Here is a 27,444-nt window from a genome sequence, read left to right on the forward strand (position 1 = left end):
TTAATACAAGATGAGTCCTATTCGACTGACATATTATTGATACACAGTTGTAATTGACACATTTACTTCGGAAAAGAAGAAATCATAAAAGTAAATTTCTAGATGTGGTTCGAAATAATTTTTTTGGTATAATAGATCTTTTCCTATTTTCCTTTCGTATATTTTTCTCGCATAAAGTAGAACATCTTGGAAATAGCTAATCATTCAAATATATATTAATATTATTTGCTTGGATCTGGTTTCTTTGGTAGCACCTACTCTCATTGAACATCTGATGTTGAAGTTTCACTTTGAAACAATTGAAAGAAAGATTTATAGAAATGATTTTGTTCAGAAATATCTACAGCTGTAATATTTCTACGTGTCATCCGTCATCTGTCTTCTTCAGGAATTTCCATAACCACTTTCTGTCTAAGAATGTTCAAAGGAAGCACATAAATAATTCGCTTTCAGTAAATCAGTTATATCCGTCATTTTCTACATCCCTTTAAATTTTGCTAGGTTATAACTATATGCGTTTTGTAGAATCTCTTAGTTTTCGTGTTCTACTATGGTATTCATGTTTGAGCTCAAATCGCGCAGTATTTGAATCAGATCGAACAGGTTCCAAAGTAAAATCCATTTATCGGAAATTAGCGAACTAAGAATTTATTCAAGCTAGTGTACTAGTTTGATATGATTTAACATAAACATCTATTTCTGGTTAAAACAGATAATTTCTTCTTTATTGCCTTCAGAATAGGCAACTTTTTGTTTAAGTAATACACTAATAAACTGTCGCTGCTAAGTTCGGGAAAGTCCGACTGGACTTAGATAAAACACAGAAACACATCATCGTATGGCAGCGCTAAGTACTTCCGGACCTAGTTGCGACATCTCTGGATGCAAATGGAAACCAGGAAACTTTGATTTCGGTATTTGATGCCAGCAAGATGATGCACTGTCACATTATGGTTTCAATATTCTCTGAATAATCAATTTGAAGGTATATCGATTGGAAGACGTGGATTAATCGCAACCCAGATCCGTTGATCTTAATCTGATTTATGTTTTCTGTGTGAAAATTTGGAAAGTTGGTTTTTGTTAACTAAAAGACTTAAAAAATTGTCCGTTTTATATAGAAAATCAGTCTTGCCAAATCTGAGAACCAAGCTTAAAAGAAAAAACAATTCCAATGACTAATAGCTATGCTTTTGAAAAGATTACTTTCTTTGTACCCGATTCGACCGTGATAATTTCTACTTTGCTCCATTTCCAAACGGATATAGTTTACAAGGAAAATATAATACAATACACAGAAAATGTTTCGCAATAGATTTGGATCCTGAGTCGAGTATAATGTGAAAACAAGGAGGTTTGAAGGTTTTATAAATACAATAATATGTTCCCTATATTTATAAGTGTAACAACGTAAATTGGACAAAAAAAAAACAATTTCATGATTTTTAAGTAGGAAAAAATTACATATAATATTTTATTGAAAATAGATGATATAAAATTGAAATTAGCATCCTTGGATAACGTAGATTAATTGCCTATTTCGAAGAATTTCTTCCTTCAGAAAGACCTTTTCAAAAACTGCTTATTTTCTTCATAATGCATTTTCATGTCCAAAAATGAAACTATCCTTCACGCATTGTTTCTAATACTCTCAAAACTTCTTCGAAACCATCAATTTATCCACTTTTTCTTATATTTTTATCTGTTTCAGAGGTTAAAATTCATCCCGATCGTTCTTTTTTCTTTCACTGACTCATTTCCTGTTTTATTTCATCCATTCACTCCTGAAGTTACCATATTATCATCAAAGATAGATTTTTTGATTCCGTAAGATTATTTGACACTTTTTTCTCAATTTGAAATTCACGTTAAGGAACAAAAAGTGAAAATATGTTCTAACTTGAGCGGCTACACATGCTCCTCCACATTTCAGTTGAAACATTAACTAAACAAGATGTTTAATGATAAAAATTACGAAGTAAACATCAAAATATTAAATGAAGACAAAATATAAGAAACCTTGTTTAGTTTTAGGTATTATGGAAATAAATTTTATCTAGTTTAGGGCTTTTCTCAACATGTAACATCCTGCTTGTTCCTATTAAAATAAAATGTAGTTTCTTTAACATTTTCGATGACGTACTATCCTAGACCTTAAACAAATACCAGATTTTTTATTTTTTTATGCCTGTTGGACTGGTAAGCTACATAATTTTTGTCGTTTATCTAATGAATTTTTTTTTCGCTCCTAGTAAAGATTTTAGGTTCATTATTTCAATTATTTCAATTCATACAAACTATAATCAACATGAACAAAATTCTGGGTAATTATACGCTTTCGCGGTCACCTGGTTTTTTGGCTCTAGAAAATCGAAAAATGGATGGATTTTGATGATCTTGGTCTCAAAATGTTCCATTTTACGGCGGATTTATAAAAAAAAATACGAAAATTAAAAAAAAATAAATATTTTTCACAGTTTCATGACTTTAAATGCAAAAAAATGACTTTCTACATATAATCCTTCGTAATTGTTTCTGACGTCGTGGAATCAAGTTCGTATATTTTTTTTCGCAATTTACATAAAAAAATGAATATTTTGAAAAAAAAATTCAAAAAAGTTAATTTTTTTAAATAATTGTGAGTTGTGGTATTTTGTTAATAATAAATTGAAATATATTGACAATGAGTTGCAACAATTGTGAATTGAATACATTTGAAGCACTTACAATATTCAGTGATACAAAACAACCTAACCTAACCTAACCTAACCTAACCTAACCTAACCTAACCAAAATTATAAAATTATAAAATTTATCTATTTTTCGATTTTTAATGGTCCAAAAACTATTAACATTGAAGAATATAGTACGAAACTATTCACGAAAATTGATTGTTTTTCATCGATTTCATTTTAAGCTATAAAAACTGAAAAAATCATTCTTTTTGGATTTTTTTAAAAATTGTTTATTAATTTATGTAGAATACAAAAAAAAAATATAAGAACTTTATCTGATAATGAGATAATTTTTTGTAAAGGATTATTTTGCAAAACCGTTTTTTTTTACGATTTAAAACAGTAAAACTATGAGAAATTTTCATTCCAGCTATTTCTACTAATTTTTTTATGAATCCGCCGTAAAATGGAACATTTTGAGACCAAGATCATTAAAATCCATCCATTTTTCGATTTTCTAGAGCCAAAAAACCAGGTGACCGTGAAAGTGTATAATTACCAAATTCTGTACTCCTCAGTTTGTATTCTTTTTTATCTACATATTGAAATGTCACTACAGTGCGATGCCGATTTCAAAAGTGATTAGTTCGGATTTTGAGTGCGTTTTAGATAAAAAAATGGGTAATTATTTAGTTCAGGTTGCATACGCCCCATTTCCTTGAAATTTTAGTATGTTGTGAAGAAAATTATACTGATTAATTCAATATATATAGGGCGCGGAAATTATTCCTTCTCATACTTTTTTGAGGTTAAAAATTTAGATAGGTTAAGTTAGGTTAAGTTAGGTTAGGTTAGGTTAGGCTCATACTCAAAATATTGAGCGATTTTGGCGAGACATTCGTGATAATTTCTATTTAAAAGACATTTTTCATATTCAAATAGAATTGAAGCGTTTATTGAAGAAATGTCACGAGTGTATCCAATAGAAATTGATGATTATTTGCGAAGGAATATTTTCCGCGCCCAACATATATACATCTTCTTTTTAAGCATAAAAAAATGTATAAGATACTAAAATTTCAAGGAAATCGGAGGTATGCAACCTAAACTAAATAATTACCAAAAAATTATTTCAGAAAGGTGGGTTCTTTATTCCAGTGAAACATATCCTGATAGATTGTTCAAAGTATCACATCAACAGAAAAAAAACTGACACTTCAGGATAATAACAATCATAAACTGATTATATTTAATATAAAAATAATAATAATGGAAAAAAAAACTTGAAAAAAAGTTGTTCGATTCAAAAAGCTATCGATTACATGAAACGGTGAAGTTAGAAGTTACTAGTCAGGATTCCTTTCAAGTGTTATGGTTATAACTTACAGGAAATTGTAAATACGTATTCTACCTGCTCTTTCACTATACACAAATTCTATAAAGTTTCTCAAAGTTTCGCAGACAGCATATCGGATTTCCTGTTATGTAAATTGAAAACAAAAAGAGAATGGATTCATTTCATGATTTTGAAACTAGAAACTTTGCTTATACATATTTCATGACAATAGTTAATTATTTGTAAGAACATATTTAATCAGATAAGTTAAAAAGAATAGAAAATAAAAAAGAAGCTTCTAGAAATGCTTAAACTAACGTTGTGACAGATATATAATCAGTCAAAAGTGTGACCAAGTAAATTTGGCCAGTTTAATAAGTAACAAACTGAAAGAAATATATAACAAAAAAGTCAAGTGCCTATAAGGAAAAAACGGAGATTTTTACTCTAAAAACAATAAAAAATAGTAACCAGGACAGAAAACTAGAACTAGATTTACTTGTCGTAGATTATAAGCAAGCTTACAAAAAAATAGAGAGAACAAAGTTGAGGTTTAAATAATAATAAGTACCCTAAGAAAGTCGATAATGATGGTGAGATCGAAATCAAAGTGAAGGGATAGTTAATAGAAATTTGGTATCAGGGAAACCAATTATTCACTTCACTTTGAACCAATACAGACAAATGGTTTGATCTAGGTACCAAATTTTAGCATATGCAGTCATTTTTTCATTGCTAGCCTGATCCCAATGTAAATTATAAAAAGTATACGGAAGATACATTGGATTTGAAAAAGATTTGAGCTGGGATGAATTACGAAAAGAACTAGAAAATCGGATATCAAAGGGTTGTAGGGTAATGAGGTCCTTAAATCACACTCAAATAGTTCAAGTAGTGCCTGTGAATATTGATCTTGAACTTCTCTTTGGAAAGACGTTCCTTGGTAGCTGTTTCCATAGGCTTGCACTTCTGGGCATCTGCAGGTGAACTCGGTGTGGAATAACACAAAACATCATCTGCAGTAGTAGTATTGGTAGAAGAGAGTCAGCTCAGGTAACTTTATTGTATGTTCTAGACTATGCTGATCAAATTTGGATCGTATATAAATCGAATTGTTGTCTTCTGTATTGAATCGAGCATCGTCATGGTATGCTTGAGATCCGAACTCGAAAACTGTGAGCAGTACTGCAAAAATGAACCAATTTGGGCCTTGTAGAAGATTTTTTCGGTTTTAAAGAGTCTTCTTCGTAAAAAAAAACAACAGCCTGGATGTTTTCTGCATTAAACTCAATCAGATTGCTTTCGCCCTACAGCAATGATGCACCCAGCATCACACAAGCAGCTTGAACCCAAAAAGTTTGGTGATTGTGGTATAGAATGAATGCAAACAAAATTACCAGATGAAAGGAGAGGTAATGAGGAGAAAAAGAAATAGAACGAATATGAAATGGATAGGAAAGCGGGAAAAACAAAAAAAGAAAAAGAAAATAGAGCTTGAATAACTGGAATGATTAAGTTTGTAAATTTGTGATTATTAAAAGGTTTGAAGTGCTTAAGAGATAAAAATCTAATAGTATTAGAAGGAATAGTCTAAAATTAATCAATTTATCTATCTTATTTTCACGATTATCCCATGAAACTACAATGAAAAATGGTATATTAGATTATATTCAACAAACCCGTTATCCAATGTTCTTCATTATTTTCGTGAAGCGGTTCAATTTTAGTAAGTCCGCATCCATCTGTTCCACCACAAACAATTTACTTAAATTCAGACAACGAAAGAAAAATGAGAAACGACACTAGATTTTTTCGCCGGAAATTGTATACAGAAAAGTCGCAGGGAAGAGCATTTGGTTTACAACAATCAAACTATATCAGAATCAAGCTGGTATTGATAATTATAATTATTATATAATATTAATAAAGATTATCCACCTCACTTTTTACATATACAGAATGATTTATTTTGAAACTTTATCAAAATATTTACTACGATCCTTTTCTATTTACATCTAACATGTTTTCCAGAAATTCTGCTGGAGATGTTGGATGATTTGAAGTCTATTCTTGGGTATTTCTGCGACATCTGGATCCAGCTGGAAGGACCAAGTTTTGTTATTAAATAATATTTATAGTCGTGCTGAATTGTTGGAGTGGAGGGCGTCGTTAACATACAAAAGGACAAGATTACAAATATTGATCTTGCCATAATTCTTTTTCTCTTTGTATCTAACCCAATTAGGAATTCTTGAGATCATGTTTTCCAGAAATTCTGCTGGAGATATTGGATGATTTGAAGTCTATTCTTGGGTAATTCTGCGACATCTGGATCCAGCTGGAAGGACCAAGTTTTGTTATTAAATAATATTTATAGTCGTGCTGAATTGTTGGAGTGGAGGGCGTCGTTAACATACAAAAGGACAAGATTACAAATATTGATCTTGCCATCATTCTTTTTCTTTTTGTATCTAGCCCAATCAAGAATTCTCGAGATCATCATCATCAAATTCTGCTGGAGACGTTGGATGAGTTGAAATCAAATCTATTCTTAAGTATGCTTGTTTTAGAACAAAACTTTTATTTGTTTTAAATCGTACTAAACGAGACTGGACACTAAAACACGTGATACTTCTACAACTTTTTTTCGTTTATACTAGAAATCATTTCGAACGTCGATTCGGACAAGGTTGCCGAGTTTTTTAATTCAGTTCGGTTACAACGTCGCTTTTTGTTGCAATTTGAAAACAAAAATTTAATAACAACTCCATCAATTGAAAACTAATTGAGAATTATTCGGATTTAGTTAATGACGTATAAAAGTAATTTTTTGTGTAGCAATTAAAACGTCTGGAGTACGCCCTTGTGCTTATTCAACCCTCTCATCAAGTTGAGAGACATTCTATCGTGGCAGATTGTCCTCCCAAACAGTTTTTCTTCTCAACTGTATATACGAAAATTAGCGTAAAGGAGAATAGTAAGATTAAAATTACCATCCTGAAATTGAATCCTGTGTCGCATTGAGGTAGGGCCTCTTTTATAGAGGACATAATAAAAAGTTTTCTGGGTACATTTCGAACAAAGAGCTATTCGTCGACTATATGTTAGGGGTACCTTTTATGCGACGCCTTTATGCAAATAAATCGAATCAAAAGGGTATTTGTAACCGGAAAATTCTCCACAGTTTCATCGAATAAGTTCGGGCAATCTTGTATAGTTTAGTGTGGAAAAGATCGAGAATAAAATCGAGTTTCTATGGAAAATGTTTACAATAAGAATATGTTAAGGAAGGTATCAATTTGTATGATGGGAATATTTGCAAAACATCGATTGGTTATGGGAATTTCGATGGTGAAATTGAGGAAAGTACTGTGGCATTCTATAAAGATTGTTTGACTTTTACACACACGACATCTACTTAGAGAATTAGTTCTAATGTACAGATTAATCAAACTTTATATCTGGTCGTGGTGATAACATCTCTTTATCTTAATTATCATTCTATTCCTCTAAAGATATGTAAGTCGATTCCTATAACTGTGAATCCTAGGAGCTCTTCTCTTGTTTTGAAATAAATTCACTTGGTTATTGATGAAGCGATTCGTCTTTGTGAAGAATCCTCAAGCTTTCAAAAAAGAAACAGTTCGTAAGAAGCGAAAACAGAAATTAGACAACATTAATCGCGTCAAGTCCATGATGAGTTTTCTTTTTTGTAGCTTTCGTATGAGGAATGAGCTGGTGAAGATATCCACTCGAAGAACAAAACGAATCCTTCCTAGGATGTTGCTCAAAATAAGGAACCATTTGTTCATCAACAAACAAGTCGAATGGAAATAATCCAAACTGTAAAAATTTGTCTGTTACATTGTGATTATCACTTAAATGTTGGTTCCGCTTTATTGATCTGGAATTATTCCATCTCATCCACAGTTTTATCCACATCTAGAAACTAATACATATGGTGATGTTTGCTAACCCGACAGACAGAAAGATCCCCAAAAAAAAACTTTTCATGATAGATGGAATAATCAAATTCATTTGTTTCTCTTTATTGGTTATAAGTAGGTTTTGGTGCACGAATTGTTCTGCTGTTCAAATCGCTTTGTGGTGGTGGAGAATGATTAGTCTTCTGCGATTGCTTTCCTTGATTCTTCCGAACACTTCTATAAAAAAATGATGGTGTATCATGCAGAATTGACAGTTTCACATTACTCTAATCGAACGTTAACAACATATCCAGTTATTTCCAATAAAAAGACGACCATTTGCTTCGAAGTGCTTGGTTTTTCTTAAAAGAACCATACAGTGTATTGTTGTTCATATTTTTCAGCATTTCTTGTTCTGAGTACGTTCCTCAGAACCTAACCTAACCTAACCTAATCCTAACCTATAATTCTAAGTACTATATATCGAAACTTAAGTAGCAACTTAAGTTTCGATATATATTAAATTCCCAATTTACACGGCGTTATACTGAAATATGGTTTACGATCGTTTTTAGTTGCCCACCCGGTACAGTGGAGCTCAATTATTAATTCAAAAATCAGTTAAAGCGATTCAAATTAACGATAACGCTGTTTCTGTCATATTTTTATCTCCTTGTATGTTTTTTTATACTTTATATCGTGTTTTTCTGTAGATAAACCACACCCCTTATTCCCTAGGCATACCAAATACATGAAAATATCTTCGTGGCGAATTTTATTTATTAAAATTGATGTGAGTGAAGATGGAAAAGATTTTAATCAAATGTCGCATGTTATATACAAAACCGTCCATATATATTAAATAATTAGTCAAAAAACCAAATAAAAAATTGATATGAATCTAGTATTTAAGTATTTAAAGTTATTAAAAGATGTCACTAAAATATTTTAACTATGATTGGTTATGGTAATAAAGCACGAACCTTGATCAACACGTTTCGTAGTTTAGAGATAGCAAATTTGAAAAAAGTTTCATGAGACTGAATATTATGGAAAAACCAGGTAGGAATGTTTCCAGTTACCGATGAAAAAAAGTTGATAATTCTTCTATAAATTGAGGAAACTCCTCATAAAACAACTCGAGAACTTGCCTTCGTTATTTAAGTCAACATCTTCAACTCCAGTTGGTTCAAGAGTTGGATGAAGATGATCCAGAATAAAGGCAAGAATTCTGTGAATTGATGATGGACAGAGACTTTTTATTTGAACGGAACTGATAACAAACACAACTGTAGATATTGGAGCAGAGTAAATCCTCACTGAATGTGTTAGTCCCACATTCAATATCCTAAAGAGTGAACGTTTGGACTGGTATCATTAACAATGAAATTATTTTTTTGATAGCACAGTTAATGGTGTAGTTTACCTAGATTTTTTGATTAACTTTTTAGTGCCTACATTACAAAAACTTTTTCTTGGTGTTAATCATCCAAATGAGATAAATTAACTACCAACAAGACGGAGCTTCATCGCATTTTGGACGTACAATTAGCAAATTTGAAAAAAGTTCCATGAAACTGGACATGTAAAGAATATTGAAAAACCAGGTAGGATTGTACAATTTATCTATGAAAAGAAGTTGGAGATTCTTCTAGAAATTGGGGAGAATCTGCATAAAACAACTCGAGAACTTGCCTTCATTATTTAAGTCAACATCTTCAACTCCAGTTGGTTCAAGAGTTGGATGAAGATGATCCAGAATAAAGGCAAGAATTCTGTGAATTGATGATGGACAGAGACTTTTTATTTGAACGGAACTGATAACAAACACAACTGTAGATATTGGAGCAGAGTAAATCCTCACTGAATGTGTTAGTCCCACATTCAATATCCTAAAGAGTGAACGTTTGGACTGGTATCATTAACAATGAAATTATTTTTTTTATGGTACAGTTAATGGTGTGGTTTATCTAGATTTTTTGATTAACTTTTTAGTGCCTACATTACAAAAACTTTTTCCTGGTGTTAATCATCCAAATGAGATAAATTAACTACCAACAAGACGGAGCTTCATCGCATTTTGGACGTACAATTAGCAAATTTGAAAAAAGTTTCATGAAACTGGACATGTAAAGAATATTGAAAAACCAGGTAGGATTGTACAATTTATCTATGAAAAGAAGTTGGAGATTCTTCTAGAAATTGGGGAGAATCTGCATAAAACAACTCGAGAACTTGCCTTCATTATTTAAGTCAACATCTTCAACTCCAGTTGGTTCAAGAGTTGGATGAAGATGATCCTGAATAGACGCAAGAATTCTGTGAATTGATGATGGACAGAATGAACTCATATTTGCAGTTCTTTCTAAAGAAAAGACTTTACATTTAAAGGGAACTGATAACAAACACAACTGTAGATATTGGAGCAGAGTAAATCCTCACTGGACGTGTTAGTCCCACATTCAATATCCTAAAGAGTGAACGTTTGGACTGGTATCATTAACAAGTTAACCTGTTTCAGGTTTTTTTTTCTCACATAGTACATAAAAACGCTAAAATTCACACATATGGATCGCATTGTATGTAAATTAAGAGTAGCCCCCTTATGAAAAGTGTGTTACATCCAACAACGTTTAAATGATTAATGTTATTTGTAAAATAAATTTTGTAAAACTCACATTTTCCATTAATTGATGATTGTGATTTACTCGCGTATCCAATTTCGGAATCGAATGAAATACCAGCTTGGACGAATGTCATTGAACGCTTCATCGGTTTGTCAAAAGAAAAACGTCGACATATCAGCAAGAATAGGCGATATATCGATGTAATAAAATTCTGTTTGCTGAATGAAACCGGATAATATGTTTGTCGAGGAAACGAAAAGTCAGAGGCGTGTCCTATTGCCGCAAGAATCCCGATAACAACGTATGGTAATTGTAAATAAAAGAATCCGACATTTTTTTTGAGAACTTGAAATAGGATACTATAAAAAATTATAACGTCGCTGCGAACACCTAAACAGGATTCATCACATTACCCATAAATTTCTGTCACATCACAAACTCAAAAAAAGGAGTTCATTCAACGTGTTTTCCCAGATATAGCGCACCAGTTTGATAACCATAACTGAATAGGTGAACGAGCAATGTTGAGGAGCTCAATGGAATCTTCTTCCGAGACAATTGGTTTCCTTAAAATCATTTGACACCGTTATGAACAAGGAAGACATAATCAACTATCCCACGGAGTTTTCAAATTCACTGGAATTGCCTCTAATGGATTTTTTATTCGGTTTTAAGTGTTTACAATTTCCGGTACGTCTGGCCTTTGTGATGACCATAAATAAATCGCAAGGCAAGTCGTAGGAAGTTTGCGGAATCAACTTGATAAATAGCTAGTAATTCAGGAAAAACTATTTTGTAAGTAAGCATTATTATCGATGATAAAACATCATTCATACCGAGCATTTTTTAATAAGAAAAAGTTTTAAGCTTAGTTTATACAAAAGTTTAGGTTTTTTATTTATCGATGAGGCAATACGAAGTCTGCCGGGGCAGCTAGTTTACATAAACAAGTAGAATTTATATTGTCATTATCTAAGTATTGATTTGTGGCAAGAAGACAAGACCTTTTTCAGTAGGGGAAAGTGGAACAATCTAATCTAATTAAAATCCAACAGACGAATAACTACTGCCATTTCGTGAATGATAGCTAGTAAAATTTTTAATATCATTTACCTTCTTAGTCTTTAATATTTTATAAATATTTTCATCGATAATGGAAGGTTCATTATTAGAAAATGTAAGCAAAAAATAAAATGTTTCAAAATATGTTTTTGGATTTTTATTTTTGTTTGCTTCAAGCACACATGTGGTCACAATGTATAGAGGTACTTCAATGTAGTCCATCGGTATTTCGATGTGCTTAAAAAAAAGTTTTATGAGAAAATACAGAAGACTGCAATGGGTTTAACATTTGCAAAGACAATGAAGAATGCTAGAAACCTCGTTAACAGTGTTTTAAGTTTAAGAAAAGTATCTGAAATGACAGGGGTCTCACCCAACTACATTTGCAGACAGATTTTTAACAAAAATTAGAAAAAAAAACAAATTATGCAGAAAATCAGCTTACGACATGGCTAAATCAAATCAAATATAGATTCCTAGAAGCTGGATCAAAAATAAAGAAACAGATTTAGAATGGTTTAGAAGGGATTCAGAGCGCAATCCTGATATCAGTATTTGTACAATTAAGGGTTGCATTATTCAATCCACATAATATACAATTATTATTCAACAAGGGGGGTGTACGGCTTTGTCCAGTAACGAAAATGCTACGCTCTTGATTATGGGGACAACCATCAGATCCATATTTCCCTAGCTACTGTGGACAAAACTCGTGAAAATTGCATCACTATTTTCAAACTACTGCCCCATTTTCGTCCCAGACTACAACCTTTCGATGTGTTTTCTTGTCTTTGTTACCTCATTATAATGCTGTGATAGATAATTGGCTTCTGCATTATCCCGAAACGCCCATGACCAAATTGGAGAATGCTTTCGATCACTCAATGACGCCAAGTTACCTAAAATCAAGTTTCAGAACAAGTAACTCCAGTGAGAGTGATTTTATGAACCAGCTGTTGCAGACCAAAACACAGAATAACTATTGAGAAGCTGCTGAAAAAAAAGTTCGGTGATAATCAAACTGAAAGACTTTTATTTCCCTAGATCAGTTCAAAGGTTACCCGAAGGCTTCCATGAGGAAAACTAAAGTAATTAAAGTTGTTAAAAATGTTGAATCTTCTTGGGTCCGAAACGAAAAGCTGTAACCCAGAATAGAACTCTCCAGAAGCTAGAGATTTTGTATTGGTGCAATTTGAAATATCAGAAAAAGTTAAAGGAAGGTCCTAGCGATAATAACCAAGATATTGAGGTTCAATGTTATGGAAGACATACCAAAATATCTCCAAAATTTGTTACTGAGATTGCGGAAGCCTTTGAGAATGGTATTAACAATATTTTACAAGAAAACTGGATTTGATTTAATTTGAAATTATCTTTAGCAACATTGAAGTTAGTTAACGTGAAAATTGAGATGATTTAATTGAAAAACGTTTTTTAAATTATTGGTTTATGGTACCACACTAGTGAGAATTTGGATTAGGTCAACAAAAATTGAAGTCTTTCCCCTGTTTTATATATTTTTCATATATACTTATAAAGTTACAGGATTTGAATCTTAACAAGACTGACTCTTATAGTCTGAAATAAAATTAAGACACGCCGTAATTTGAAAATGATTATTAACGTTAAAATAACAATAAATGAGTGTATAGAAGGAATTAGACAGTCGAAATTTCGACGACAACTACCTGAGAAAATAGGAAATTGCTGAACATTGCGAGAAATTCTTAAATTAGGAGACCGTAAATTCACAAAAACTAATTTCAACTTGCAAACGAGCTAATTTAGCATGTCAGAAAAAGATAAGTGTGATCTGGAAACAAAATTGGATACAATTATGTTTCGAGGAACGAACACGACAAAACGTGTACAAAGGAACTAATGTAATAACTTTCCTGGAATTTGTTTTGTGAAACTTACAAAGAATTACGAGTCTGATTCATTTGAGGTCTCTTCAAGGATGGTCCAATAATAACCAAAAGTTTCCATAGAATTATCTCAGTTTTCTTATCGTCGTAAACGGATTATATAAAGTTATCTGTGGGGCAGAATTTTTTTTGACTAAAATAGCAGTCTAGTTAACTGTTTGGTCCAAACAGATTTTATCATACGCTGTTTTTCTAGCTAATCTTCGAAGCTAAAATAAAACTGCAAGTTCTAAGTAACATATTTAATGTATTTAATGACTACATAGTTATATGGGTCAAGGCCACGATGCAGAAGGCAGAAGAATAATCTATCAAGTGTCATTTCATTGTGACATAACGGTAAATTCATTTGAAAGTTTTCTGCTCAAGTAGCAATCCAATGATATCAATTAATTTGAAGTCACCTGATTGATGACAACCAATCGGTACAAAATAATATTAAAAACAGTCTGTTTTTACTTTATCGTGTTGCCATGGATATTTATTGATTTATTTCGAGCTTGACGTTTCAAATATTCAATATTTCACGAAAATATTAAAAATTATAGAATAAAACATACTAAAAAATACTGTTTTTTGTAAAAAAATTGTATGGAAACAATTTATGGACTTGACTTGATGGATTTTTTTGTATGTCGAATCAAACAACGATGGTTTTGTAACAAATCAAGTTGAGCCCAGTATGAACGAACTATTATCAATGACTCTATTCAGCTTTTACCTAATATTCCATCAAAGTCAAAAAAGTTCTATGCATAGTTTAGCGTACCCTTCACTTAAATCCTAAGTTATCACATTTTGACAGTTGAAAATGATTGGCCAACTGTCAAACTTTATTTATATTACATGAACAAACTATTCGAGGTATTAGATGACACCAAGTCAAGTACATATCAATTGTTTACTGCTATTTCACTTTTTATATATGTTACAACGTTTCTGTTGAGAGATTTGATTAAGTTCCTCAATAATAACTGCAGAGATCATCTTGTTTAGATGTACAGTCCACAAAATTAATTGGATCTAGAACCAAGTGCGATGCAATTTGAATTTCAAGCCTTCAAGAAGGTGACTTTAGTGAAAGGTTTGAAACTGGAGGAGAAACGATAATTCTAGCAAAAGATGTTGAAGAAAAACTCAACACTTTCGAAAGAAACATTAGAAGAAGTTTATATGGATAAAGAAACCTTATGAGTGAAGAAACCAACCACTAGATTCATAAAATCGGAGCAATTAAGATGGCGAAGACACATAAAACGAATGAAAAATATTAGATTTGAATATGATTTTTCAAATCATGATATCAACTTTTAGTGTCGCGTAGACTTGATAAACAGAAATCACAAGGATTAGAAAAAAAAAATAAAAACAATTTTATGACAAAAATTTTGTATTAATCATAACTTATCAATAAATTTTCCAATTTCCAATGAATTTAAACAATCTAATAATATTATCTCGAGGTCAATGATTGTTTATTAATAATATTTAATGACCCACAGACCGTTCCGAGGATAGTGTGAATTACCGTATCCAATTTATAAAGTAAATCCCATCGACATGTTCACAATGTATATATAAGATTGAATCGTAAGAAAATGTTAATAATTGTCGCAGCAATTGAATTGAAAAAGTAAGAAAATGAAGACTACAACTCTTACCATTTTTTTATTTACTTTAATAGTTTGTTCTATTTGTGTACCAATCGATTCAGTTGATGAACCGGACGTTTTACCAGAAGAACCAGAACGAGAGAATAAACATCAAGGTAAGTTTCGAAATTTATTTTGTTATTTTCACACTCTTACATTTTTGCGATTTTCACCTTAGTACTTTGTATTTTTAATATAACACACAGATGGCGCTGCCATTGTCAAATCCAAATGACGTTTATAGAGTACCAGCTTTCAAAAGACTATGTGTCAAATTTCATGACATTTCGATTAGTCAGAAAAAAATGACAGCCGTTTTAGTGGAAAAATGTGTTATCCGGACTCAGCTTCATCGAAAGTCGTGCTAAATCAGATTTTGTGCGTCTATTTGTGACAATAGATGAAACATGGATCCATCATTTCAATATAGAAGCAAAACGATCATCATCTGAGTGGACTGCAGCCGGTGAACCACGTCTTAAGCGTCCAAAGGTACAACAGTCAGCGGGAAAGGTTATGGCTCCAGTATTTTGGGATGCGCACGCTCGACTATATCTAAAAAGGAGATACAATCAATAGCGAATCCTACATAGAGCTGTTGGATCATTTAAATGCAAAAATCAAAGAAAAACGGCCTCATATTTCGAAAAAAAAACCACTGTTCCACCAAGACAATGCACCGATTCACAAGTCGATGACAACGGTGGTTAAATTGAACAAATTAAACTTCCTCGCTTCCCCATACACGGTATAGTCCGGATCTGGCTCCCAGTGACTACTGATCTCAAAAAACTGCTCGCCGGTATGAAATTCATCTTAAATGAAGAATCTATTGCTGAAACTGAGGCAAAAGACAAATCCTTCTACAAGCACGGCACGAATTAAGTATTTTGATTATAATATTGTTCAGGAAGCTATTTCTGACCACATTCTTGATCCATCGACATCTTCTTTAAGCACTACAGATATCTTATCAACATATCTATTACAGAAAATATGAAGATGTATCTTTCGATTTATAGTACCAACGAAATTTAATGTCTTATCTTCAATCTTTGTTATCAGATTTCGTTTCGCTACCGTAATTTTCATTCTTTTTCTTTCCCTTTTATTCATTTTCTTATATGAGTATTATTTTTTGTTTTTAGAAACCTCTTTTCTGATAGGGATAGTCGTTGTCCAGCTGTCAGGAATTTTTTTACGAATTCATTGTTGCAGATTAGGACGTCAACTCCATCGCTTGTTTTCATTGTTTATTCATTAACTTTATCTCAAGTTAATACATCAATTTGATGCTACTTCTGCAGCTTTTATAGACATGCATCACTACGTACTAAGAATAATAATTATTTTTACGAAATTCCCTCTCAAAGACAAAACTCTTTCCTGAACAGATTCAGATTCAGAGTTTAACAAATATTGATCAGTCAACTAATTTTTTTTACTGCCAGTTTCTGTCGTTGATTTTCTGTTGACATTATTTTTAACTCAGCTTCTTTCTGTACATTTCTAGACATTTATTTTTCCCCTTTTTCATGTTATATTAGATTATTTACATCTCTCTATAGAACCATAATCGCCCAATAGTCCAATAATTGCAATAGAACTTAGATTCGCTTCCATAGAGTACTTCAGCTCTCATTTCTGCTTTTTTGTTATTTTAGAAACTTGTTTTGACTTCAGTATTTAAGATTATTGTACAATTAATAACCTTAGCTTGTCGTTAATCAATTTTATTCACATTCTTTCCATCATATTTATACTTTTTCTCTGTTATAAGACCTAAATCGTTTGTATATGCTAAACACAGTGGATTCGGTAATAATTTTTTTGTCTCATCTTCATTTTTAACTAGAAAATAACGTATATAATAACAAAAAAACCTTGAAGTTTCAGTTGATGATAGTCATTTACGAGTAAAAAGATTTACTTGCGATGTACTCAGTTTTGAAGCTGTCGGAGTAAAACTGAACGATGCAGCTTGTGCTCTTCATTGCGTTAAAATCGGAAAGAGAGGAGGTTGGTGTGATGGACACAAAGTTTGTAATTGCAGAAAATGATTCCAAAGATATTATATATTGTCGAAAATAATATTTAATGATAAGATAATTAAATAAAGAGAAAATTGCGAATTTTTTGTTGTTATTTTCCCTATTTCTACAAACAACAATAGAAAATACTCCTAGAAACTCGGTACTTATCATGATTTTAATCAAAATCCCTCTTAATTTCGAGTCATTGAAAAATAGTATGCGAAAATACGGCTCGAGATTTTATGAGTGCGACTATTTAAATTTAAAAACATTGCACAAATTTATCATTTAGTTAGATTCAAGGTTCATTCTAATATTAAGATTTTTGGTACACGATCCTAATGGAGACCTACATCATAGTGATTGATTTCGAGTATCCCTACGTACTTTATATTGAATCGAAGTGATTCTAACGATCATACAACAGATAGATGTCTTAATATTCTGGGTATGGTCATCGGATTATTGCAACAACGTTTAACTACTCATATAATTACTTAATAAATAGTTTATTTTGTTTTATTCTAATGTTTAAATATAACGAATAAGGTCAACTATCATTGGTTAACCAGAAGATACATTACAGTGCGTGGATAAAGAGTAAGTCCCATTCTGAGACAAGTCTCTTTTCCGAGGTACAACAGGTGAAAATTTGAACTTTGGCTGATTGTAAACTAACTAGAGAAGTTCAACGATAAAAGGTGGTGATAAACCTGGCAAACCATTTATCTACAGGTCATGTGAAGACTACTGATTAGTAATGAGTTAGCTAATGAGCTTTTGGATGGAAACCTTTCATTGTGTGGTATACTGAGTAAAAACAAACCTTATATGCCAAAGCAGCTTCTTTCAGCGGAACATAAAAAGGAATTTGCTTCCATGAGACTTCTTTTCTTTCATCAACAGAACATAATGATGTCAAAATAAGCGTAATAAATGCTGGAAATAAACGCCTATAAACTTTGGATGGTGAAAAATCCAGAATAGAAAAGAAACCGTTTGTCCAAGAATTAATTGAGAAGAATATGATCTGTATAAACCATAATAACAAGTCGTTACATGCCGATAAAAAACAATCCATGTTACCAAAATTGAAAGTGAGTACAAACTGTTCCCTTGATTGGCAGAGAGCAGCGACAGATTTTTATTCGGTCACTGATGTAAATATCTCAAGTTCAACTTTTTTTATGGTGAACGTACTCAGAACGAGGGCTAACTGAGTTGCTCATAGAAGCATTCAGCTTGGTCAAAAAATTAATCAAGCTGCTTCGATCTTTGGTGATGAAGCACCATCTCTAGCCACCGCGTTTCATTGGTTTTCCGAATTCGATCGTGGTCACACTTCGCTAGAGGATGAATTTTGTCAAGGTCGTTCAAATCCAGGAAACAACGACGCTGTGCGTGAATTGATATTCCAAAATCGTCATGTTATATGAGTTTGCATGAAGATTTGGATGTCAAAAATATTTGTTAGCATTGGAAACCAATCGCAGAAGACGTATCATCAAACAAAAATGGTTTTGTACAGACAAAACATCGAATTGATGAGTTATCTACCGTACAGTTTGGCACCCAATAATTCTTTCTTATACTCTCACAAAAAAATAAATTTCGATGCTAGGCAAACGGGTAATTTCTTACTTTCGCGGTCCCCTCGTTTTTTGGCTCTAGATAATCGAAAAATCATCCGATTTCGATGATTTTTGTTAATATCTTGAAAATAGAGAGAATTGGGAGTGGGACCATTTTTTTAATAATTTTTTAATAATTTAATATAACTTAATAAAAAAGGTACAAACGATTATATGTGAAATAAGGTCAAATTTAAGAGAAATTGTTATTTTTAATTGTATAAACATGATAAATCAACATTTTTGTATAATTTTTTTCCCAATTTGTTCTTTTTTTGTGTAGATTATGAAAAAAAATATAACAACTCCATTTAAAGCCCTGAAACCAATATATCATTTTTTTCACTCCCATAATTTTTTTCTTAGATCCGCCGTAGAAACGAAGATTTTAAAAAAATTCATCGAAATTGGATGATTTTGGATAATTGAATCGAACACAATAAAAAGTATATTGATCTCAATGGAGAATATTTTGAAAAACAATAAAACCACATCAAATTATGTATACTTCTTTTTATTGTTTCTTAAATTTATGTAGCAACCCTCGTATGTGCATAATGTTCAAAAAATCCAACAGTTTGTAACAAGCTTGATAATTGAATTATTGTTTTTTATATCATTTCATATTTTTTTATGTGAAAATATATTTTTTACAAGCAGATTGTGTTCGATTTTTAATATTCCTCAATAAAATACTATGATAAGCCCAAAAATAGTTGGGGTACATTAGAAACCCACTCGGTATTTGATTGACCACGGGTTAATGAAGGTTAAATATGTTTTTTACTCATCAATTCATTGTAAAAATGAATTTTGATCCAATTAATTCTCATCCGCATAAAAAAAAACAGTTTCCATATCACACTAAATGGTTTCCCACTTTTATAAACGATCCAAAATAAAATAATACGTTTTGGTTTCGAATTTTCCATCATTTTTCTATGGTTTATTAACAAAATGGTGTACAGTACCATATGATACGAAAGAAAATTCTATTTTCCTCTTTTGTATATTCCATTTATGATGTCGTTCCAATTCTAAATAACAATATACCGTTTTCAAATTATGTATTTCTGCACTGGCACTTTGTGATTACTACAATAATTAAGTTCCCCGTATTATCTCAATTAATAGTTAACCAGCCATATAATTATGGAATATATTTCTATATGTCTTGGAGCGAGTGAAAACAATTAACTAGTTTCCACAAATTCTGGGATCAAAGGTATAAATGTAGTATAAGAGGGAATGTAGCGTTTCAATATCCCTTTGTCAACTTCAATGAAGAATTATTTGTTAGTTGGACGCTTTGTTTGAAGGAATAACGTTTCGAGACAGTAATTGGATTCGAATCACTTCCATATTATAGCGGATCAACTTAAACAGAAAGAATTTGAACAATGTAAGCTGGATAATAAGATAAACATCTTAAGACTTCATTTTAAAAGAACAAATATGTAACAAAGGAAAAAATTGAATTGTTCAACATTTCGTACAGTAATTTTCCTACTAAATACTAGAATTTTTAATAAAAACGGGTGTTTCCTGTCTCATACCACCAATTTTTGTGTGAGTAGGACGATTGTTACTTTGGAAAACTTGATATGTTTTCAAATTTACCGCCTAAATTTATATAACAGAAGTAGTAACCTAGAATCTATATTGGTACCACTGGCGCTTGCCTCTGAAATGCAATGCATGAAATTTTGAAAGGAAATTTGGGTTTTTCAATAAGCCATAAGCGACAACTTGAATTTTCATGCCTCGCTTATAATTTGAGACATATAATATTATTTTAAGTGAGGTTAGGTATTCTTATAATCACAACTTTACAAATAAAGAGCATGTGTTGGGGGCGTCATACACTTGCCATAAGATATATAGGAATTCATTCTAGGGTAACTTTATTTTCCTTGTTTAATATTTCAAGGCAATCCAACATCTATATTATAACATTTAAATCTTTCAATAATGTGACACGTGACGATTTTATGCTTGAAAATCCTTACCGGTTCCAGTGCTCTTCGAAGAACTTTTATACATTTGAATAGTGAAAAATCTTTCCTCAAAACTGCCATACGAGGTTTATCCTTAACGTCCAGATGAATTATCACAAGGAAAATCATGTTTATCGGCATCGAATAATAATGTTAGGAAAGTTTGACATATTTGCCGTTTAGTTAAAACCCTTCAGCTCGCAAACTACTTTTATAAGTATCTAAGTATAGGACAGGAAAAATCAAAAACGTGTAAATCGATTCGATTAATAGTCACGTACCGCTATTATACCAAATTTCGTATTTATAACATTTATATCATTGTGAAGTATATATGTACTGATGGACATCTGTTCTCGTATGCATTTCTCTGTAAAGTCAATTATCAAATAGATTTTCTATTCCAACTAATTTTTTATTGTATAATAGATATGTTATATAAATCTCGTAGATTTTATTAGATTGATATATCCCATAACTTGTTTTAAAATGTCGCATACAATTATTTCAATATTGAAAAATGATGAAACGTGTCATACTAAAAACCACGATATGTTATACATTATTCCGTTTTACTGTCTGAAAATATAGAAATCAGGATTAATTTATTCCATTTTTCAAAATCCAATTTCATTTGTATGAGATAATAATATGAAACATGTAGTTCCATTAAATGAATTTTCCAGTATTTAGATATTTCATTCATACAGTGTGTATCATTTAAGACGCGCTCATATTTTCGATTTATTGATTAATTCAGATTTGATTTAAAAAAAAATTCATAGACAATTAATATATAAGGAAATTGGGAACCGATGGTTGAAACTGCATAATGTGGAATATCAATTTATATTGTCCACATCTTTTCGTTTATTATCTTTCTTAAAAATCATCCAGCAAACTGGCTTTTGATCCGTCGAGTTCGGATGATATGACAGAAATATTTTGACGAATGCTGGAATTAGAGCAACCCCCTTAAGATGAACTATAGTGGATATGAAAACTTTTATCTCAAATTATGTGCCACCATAATGCACCAACTTCCGAAAGGCTCAAACTTCAAGACGATAACTCAAAATTATATATATCCTACTGTAATCACCTCTCCGCAATTCTTTCTCAAAAGTGTCTAACTTAAACTAAATCCGAAAGCTACTTAGTAGGGAATTTCCTAACAGGGGCGAATCCACTGTAAATACCACAAAGTATATAAAGACCCACCAGTTCATAAAGTGAAAAGTTTCGCTTCCCTACAAACGTGATGTTAATTATATTTTTGTTTTGTAGAATTTTTGTTTATAACAGCATTTCCAAAAGATGTATTAACAAGTTGAAAATGATGATAGGGGTTCACATAAGTACTGTACTATTTGAAAGTCTTTTATAGACAATTGGAATATGAATCTAATGGCTCAATTTGTCATTGAACATTTCTGTTTGAGTCCCTCATTATATAACGATGATTATGATGATTAATTATTAAGCCTTTGTGTCAAAACTATCAACCTCTTCGTAGAGGTGTTAGAGGATTCCATGGAACTAGAACATTTCTACATTAAAGATATAAACTCTAGGTCCAGAAAATTTCTTCTGTTTATAATGGACAGAAGACTGGTGATTGGATTGGACTCAAAGAGCTGGTTTGATTTAACTAATTCAATGTCGTGATTCAAACGAATTAAATAGATCAATCAATCGAATACACCCTATATTATATAGTTTAAAGCCTCATCTTAAGGCCTAAATGATATTCTACTAAACTTTTTAAATTCGATAAAACATTTCAGCGCTTTTGCTGTGTAATTAGATTTAAGTTGCAGATTTTGAATTAGGTAACAAATTTTCTCGACTGTAAACAAAACTATTCCACCGTTCTTGAATAATAATTACTCTTTATGTTCCTAAGTACATAAAATTTATCTTTAACACGTATACTAATCAAGTTAAAAATATTTTTACAAAGTAGTTTATGTGATAAACTTTGAAAAAGAAAATTAAGCAATTAGATATAAGTTAGAGTTGTTCATCATTTACTGACTATTCATGAATTCTTAACCATTAGATAACTCCATTTTTGTAATAAAATTTAGTATCTTTGAATTCCTATAGAGTTCTAGCTCAGGAGAAGCAATCTCTAGTCTAAACATGATAATTCGACATCCTCTAGTTGATGCCTGAGCTGGAAATTACCCTACAAATTCCACCAATGTATCAATGAATTATGTCAAACTATGTAGTGAAAATGATGATTTTATGAATTAGAAAAATGATTCAAACATTGAGGAGCACAACTTAGTTGTGATTATTTTACATTTTACACAGTCTAGAAACAATATGCAGCGATTTTGTTGAGAATATTGCAATTTGCGCAAAAGTTAATCATGCCAAAATATACGTTTTTTTTTTAATTTTGAACTGTGGAAATAAAGTCAGCTTCATCTCTAAAAGGTCAATTTTACACCGATGTCATTTTTGATTAGCTTAACATCAAGTACACTCGCATAGGTCATTCCTTCTGTCCAATGGTTTTACGTTGCAAGAACTTGTGACCAAAATCAAATCTAGTAGGAAAAATCATATGGAATTATTTATTTTGAACCCATTTAAAAACTTAGGAAACGTTTACTGATGTACTATTTTTAGAAGACTTCAAAAAGTGAAACGAAACTTTCGTTATTTATAATTCGATTCCTGTGATTAGTTTTATTGCTTGTTGGATAATTCTTCGGATTTATCTCCATAGAGCCACGTAGAACGGTCTCTGAATGGTACACCAGTATTTATTTGCCAGAAGTGTTTGAAAAAATCCGGTAGATAAACCACAGAATATGAATTACTCTCCACCACGACAATGCGAGCTCCCACACATCGGTTCAATCAAAAACAATTTTGAACGGTTAAAACATCGAATTGATGGGTCATCCACTGTACAGACCTTGTTTGGCACCCGATGATTTCTTGTTATTTCCGCAAATCGAAAATAAATCGCGAGGTCAACGTTTTTCTACACCTGAAGACTATTTATTTTTGTTTGTCTATTTCAAAACTTTGTACAATTAAATTGATCATTAATACTCCAAAGTACAGTTAGAACATTTAAAATGATTCAGAAACCATTCATCACTGGTGGTATTAAAATGTTTTTTAAGTGACTCGCTTATTTTATTTATAGTTTGTTATACTTGAGCTGATAAAAAGATAAAAACTGTTTTGATTCATTTCTAATTTTGTTTAGTTATATAATGAGAATACATTTTGTTCTTAAATCATCATTTTGTAATAAATGGAGCGCAATATCTAATTTATTTAGAATAAAGTATGAAGCGTTGCCTGTTTTTCTTTAAATTCTTTGCTTGCGTCCGTTTGCAGACGTTCCATTAATCAATGCCACGCTTCCCAATAAATTTCTTAGGATCTTTTTCGGGCCGCTTTTTTCTCGTTCTTTTTGACTATTCTCATTAAGAAATTATCCATGAAATATCGGTATGACCTACACTGTCAAGATGACAAGATTAATGATAGTTAAATATGCTGATGCTCCCGAAACAACAGAAAAGATGAGTCACCGATAAATAATTATGTGACAATGAACACGTCATCCTTATCTACAAGGTATTATCCAAATTATATTTCGAACGATCGGTATTCTTTTGAAAAAGTTTATTCGCGAGGTGTGGCTACCAAAAAACGACCGATTTTTCAGTTTGAACAGAATTTGGGGTGTATGAGTACATCAAAATCAATTGAAACTGTGTCCCTAGATTGCGGATTCACTCACAAACAAACAAACAATGGAAAAAAGAGTTAGGACAAATGCAAGAAACGATTTCAAAATTTTAAACTGCATATCAACCATTAAGTTTATTTAAATCGGTTAATAGGCTTATTTTGATCTCAGAATTATGTGGTAAAACATCTTCCACATATTTTGTGAATGGCTTCGAAATATATTTTAATACTGTGTGAAAAAAGTGAATTTCCTTGAGAAAAAATGAAATTTATGGGTATAATGAACAATAATTTTCTCCAATTTCTTATTTCTTGGACTTTTTGATATATTAATGCATCTAAATGTTCTTGATTTTAGCTCTCGTCTATTTTAAAATTGTCAGTGTCAATACCATATTTTGATAGACTTAAAGAAACGTCGAAACGTCAAATTTTATCTTAAAAGAGACCCAAAATCAAGTACATTTAGATGCATTAATAGAAAATAATTTACCCTCAATTGAAAGTTGTTGTCTTCAGTAAATGATTTGTTGTGAATTTTTCGCCCAAATAATCAATTTTATCAACAATAAGACAAAGCTGATCCTCTCTGAAAGTTATGCGGAATAAAATTGAAGAACTTGGTGGTATTGAACACATACTACATTTGATTTGGACCTGGCATCGTCATTACTATTTATTCAAATCCATCACCAAATTGTTGCCAGAGAAAAATTAGAATCTAGAATGCAGTGCGACAATTTTTAGCATCTAGTACGAAGAATAGTTTTACGAAGGTCTCAAATAGTTTGGATTGAAACCATAGAATACGATGGAATATTGAGGCTTCCTTTTTATATTTAATAAACAAATTGAACACAAAAAGACTTGAATATACTTGAATATTAGAATCAACGATTAAGAAAGAAAATAGATCGCAATTTTCACCATCAGACAAATGATTGCGAAATTCATTGAATATCAAAAACCCCTGCTCCTTGGTTTTATCGATCTCAAGAAAGCATTTGATAGAGATTAAATTGGGTTACCGAACAAACTTCGAAAGTAACTCGATAAGGTGATAGTTTGAGCCCATTAAAAAAGAGACGGAGACGAAAATTGATAGCCTAAAACGATTATTACCTGCAGCGTTTGCTATATCAATGATAATAGCAAAAGAGACTACAAGATGAGGGAAGATTGATGGGGTGAACAAATTTCAAGAAAACCTCTTGGCAGACCTCCCAAAAGATAACACGAAATCTGGACATCTACTTCTTAAGTGGCTGAATAGTAGAAGAAACAAGACTTAGTCTTGACAGGAGAAAAAGAAGAAGAATTATCTGTCTTCTTTCATACTAAGCGAATGTTCCATTGTTTGAAATAGTGCAAAAAGTCTTTTTATATCACTTCCTTCAGGATACGCACTGCTTTTTCTTTCACAGCTTCATCAGACTCGAATCATGTTTCTTTAAATGCAAATTTGGTTAGTCACTCTAACGAGTTTTAATCATTTTCGGTCATTTAGTCGTATTGAAAAGGTCAATGTACTAAGTTCTTACAAAAATTCGGATGTTTCACATAAAATTGGCACAATGATAGTTCAAAACAAGCTGATTAGAAATCTCAATGGACACGAAAACTCAAACCTTCTCAAATCTCCGAAATTAAAATGATTGAACCAACATCACGCTCATTATCTGTGTCTTTTGGTTCAATTTCACATATTTCCTTTGCTAAAATATTTCAGGAATACATCTAGATTGGAGACCTTCCAGTTTTATTTTCATTTAACACAAAAGTGACAGTTTACAAGGTTATCTACTATGAACCTGGTTTTTGATTGATGCACATTTTGAAACAAGTATTGCACTACATTTTGGAATCGAATACATCGTAATTTCCGCCACTAAGGAAACCTCCCAAACCGTCCCAAGAATGATTATAGCTTACTAACTTGAAATCCTTGGTGTGAGAAAGTTGAAGCAGCTTCAGTACCTCGAAACTGTCACACCAAATTAGTAACCAGCTGCTGAAGTATCACGAAGCGTTGGAATAACCTTCCATTTGAAGCAGTTAAATTAATTAATGTAAACTCGACTTTTTAAGATTGACCAAATACATCGATGAGTTAAATAACAAATTATATAATTTTCTAGTTGTGTTCAAGATAAGTTATCAACTACAGACGATGAAAAACTTTTTCAATTGTGAGAATAAATGAAACCAATATAAAGTTATATCCAAACAATCACACTCCGAAGTTCAGAAACCTTGTTAAACGCTATATTTTCTCTCAATTAAAACCCATACTGGAAACTTCACTATTTGAGTTTTTCCTTCCTGATACAACTTGCAATACAATCGAAATGGAGTTCATTTCCTCTCAATATCCACTGTAGGAAAATATATCTTTTGATTGGATGGTTTCAATTTTATGATTTTTTTCTAGAAATTGAATTTTCTTTAATATTTTCCTTTATTTTCAAAGTAGATATATATTTTTGCTTTCATTAGTTTCTTCTCAATTAATAGTATCTATGAACAAACAAAATGTATCAGAATAACTCGAATAACTTCAAAATTTTATGTGAAATGTCACAATGGTTGCGTGGTTTTTGACTTTCAATGCATCGTTTTCGACGTTTAGAGCGTGGTTTTTGACGTTTTGTGTGTCGTTTTTGACGTTCAATGCATCGTTTTTGACGTTTAATGCGTGATTTTTGACGTTCAATGCATCGTTTTTTGTGGCGTTTTTGACGTTTAATGCGTCGTTTTTGACGTTGTAGATGTCATTTTTGAGGTTTAATGCGTCGTTTACGATGTGTTATGTATTACGTAACTATTTTTTGACGTCTGACGTATACTG

The 27,444-nt window shown here is 31.6% G+C and overlaps 2 protein-coding genes across 3 annotated transcripts in view; both read left to right on the forward strand.

Annotated features, from left to right (window-relative positions):
- Positions 1–27,444, forward strand: part of LOC130895955 (lachesin) — a 275,648-nt gene that overhangs the window by 26,828 nt on the left and 221,376 nt on the right. The gene's annotated exons all lie outside the window — the stretch shown is intronic.
- On the forward strand, positions 15,036–17,338 carry LOC130895958 (tenecin-1). The gene is made up of 2 exons (XM_057803647.1): positions 15,036–15,322; positions 17,097–17,338. The coding sequence occupies exons 1-2, from the start codon at positions 15,196–15,198 to the stop codon at positions 17,264–17,266; spliced, it is 297 nt and encodes a 98-aa protein (XP_057659630.1). The 5' UTR covers positions 15,036–15,195; the 3' UTR covers positions 17,267–17,338.

Source organism: Diorhabda carinulata, chromosome 6 (genome assembly GCF_026250575.1).
Source record: "Diorhabda carinulata isolate Delta chromosome 6, icDioCari1.1, whole genome shotgun sequence".
In the NCBI taxonomy this organism is placed as follows: domain Eukaryota; kingdom Metazoa; phylum Arthropoda; class Insecta; order Coleoptera; family Chrysomelidae; genus Diorhabda; species Diorhabda carinulata.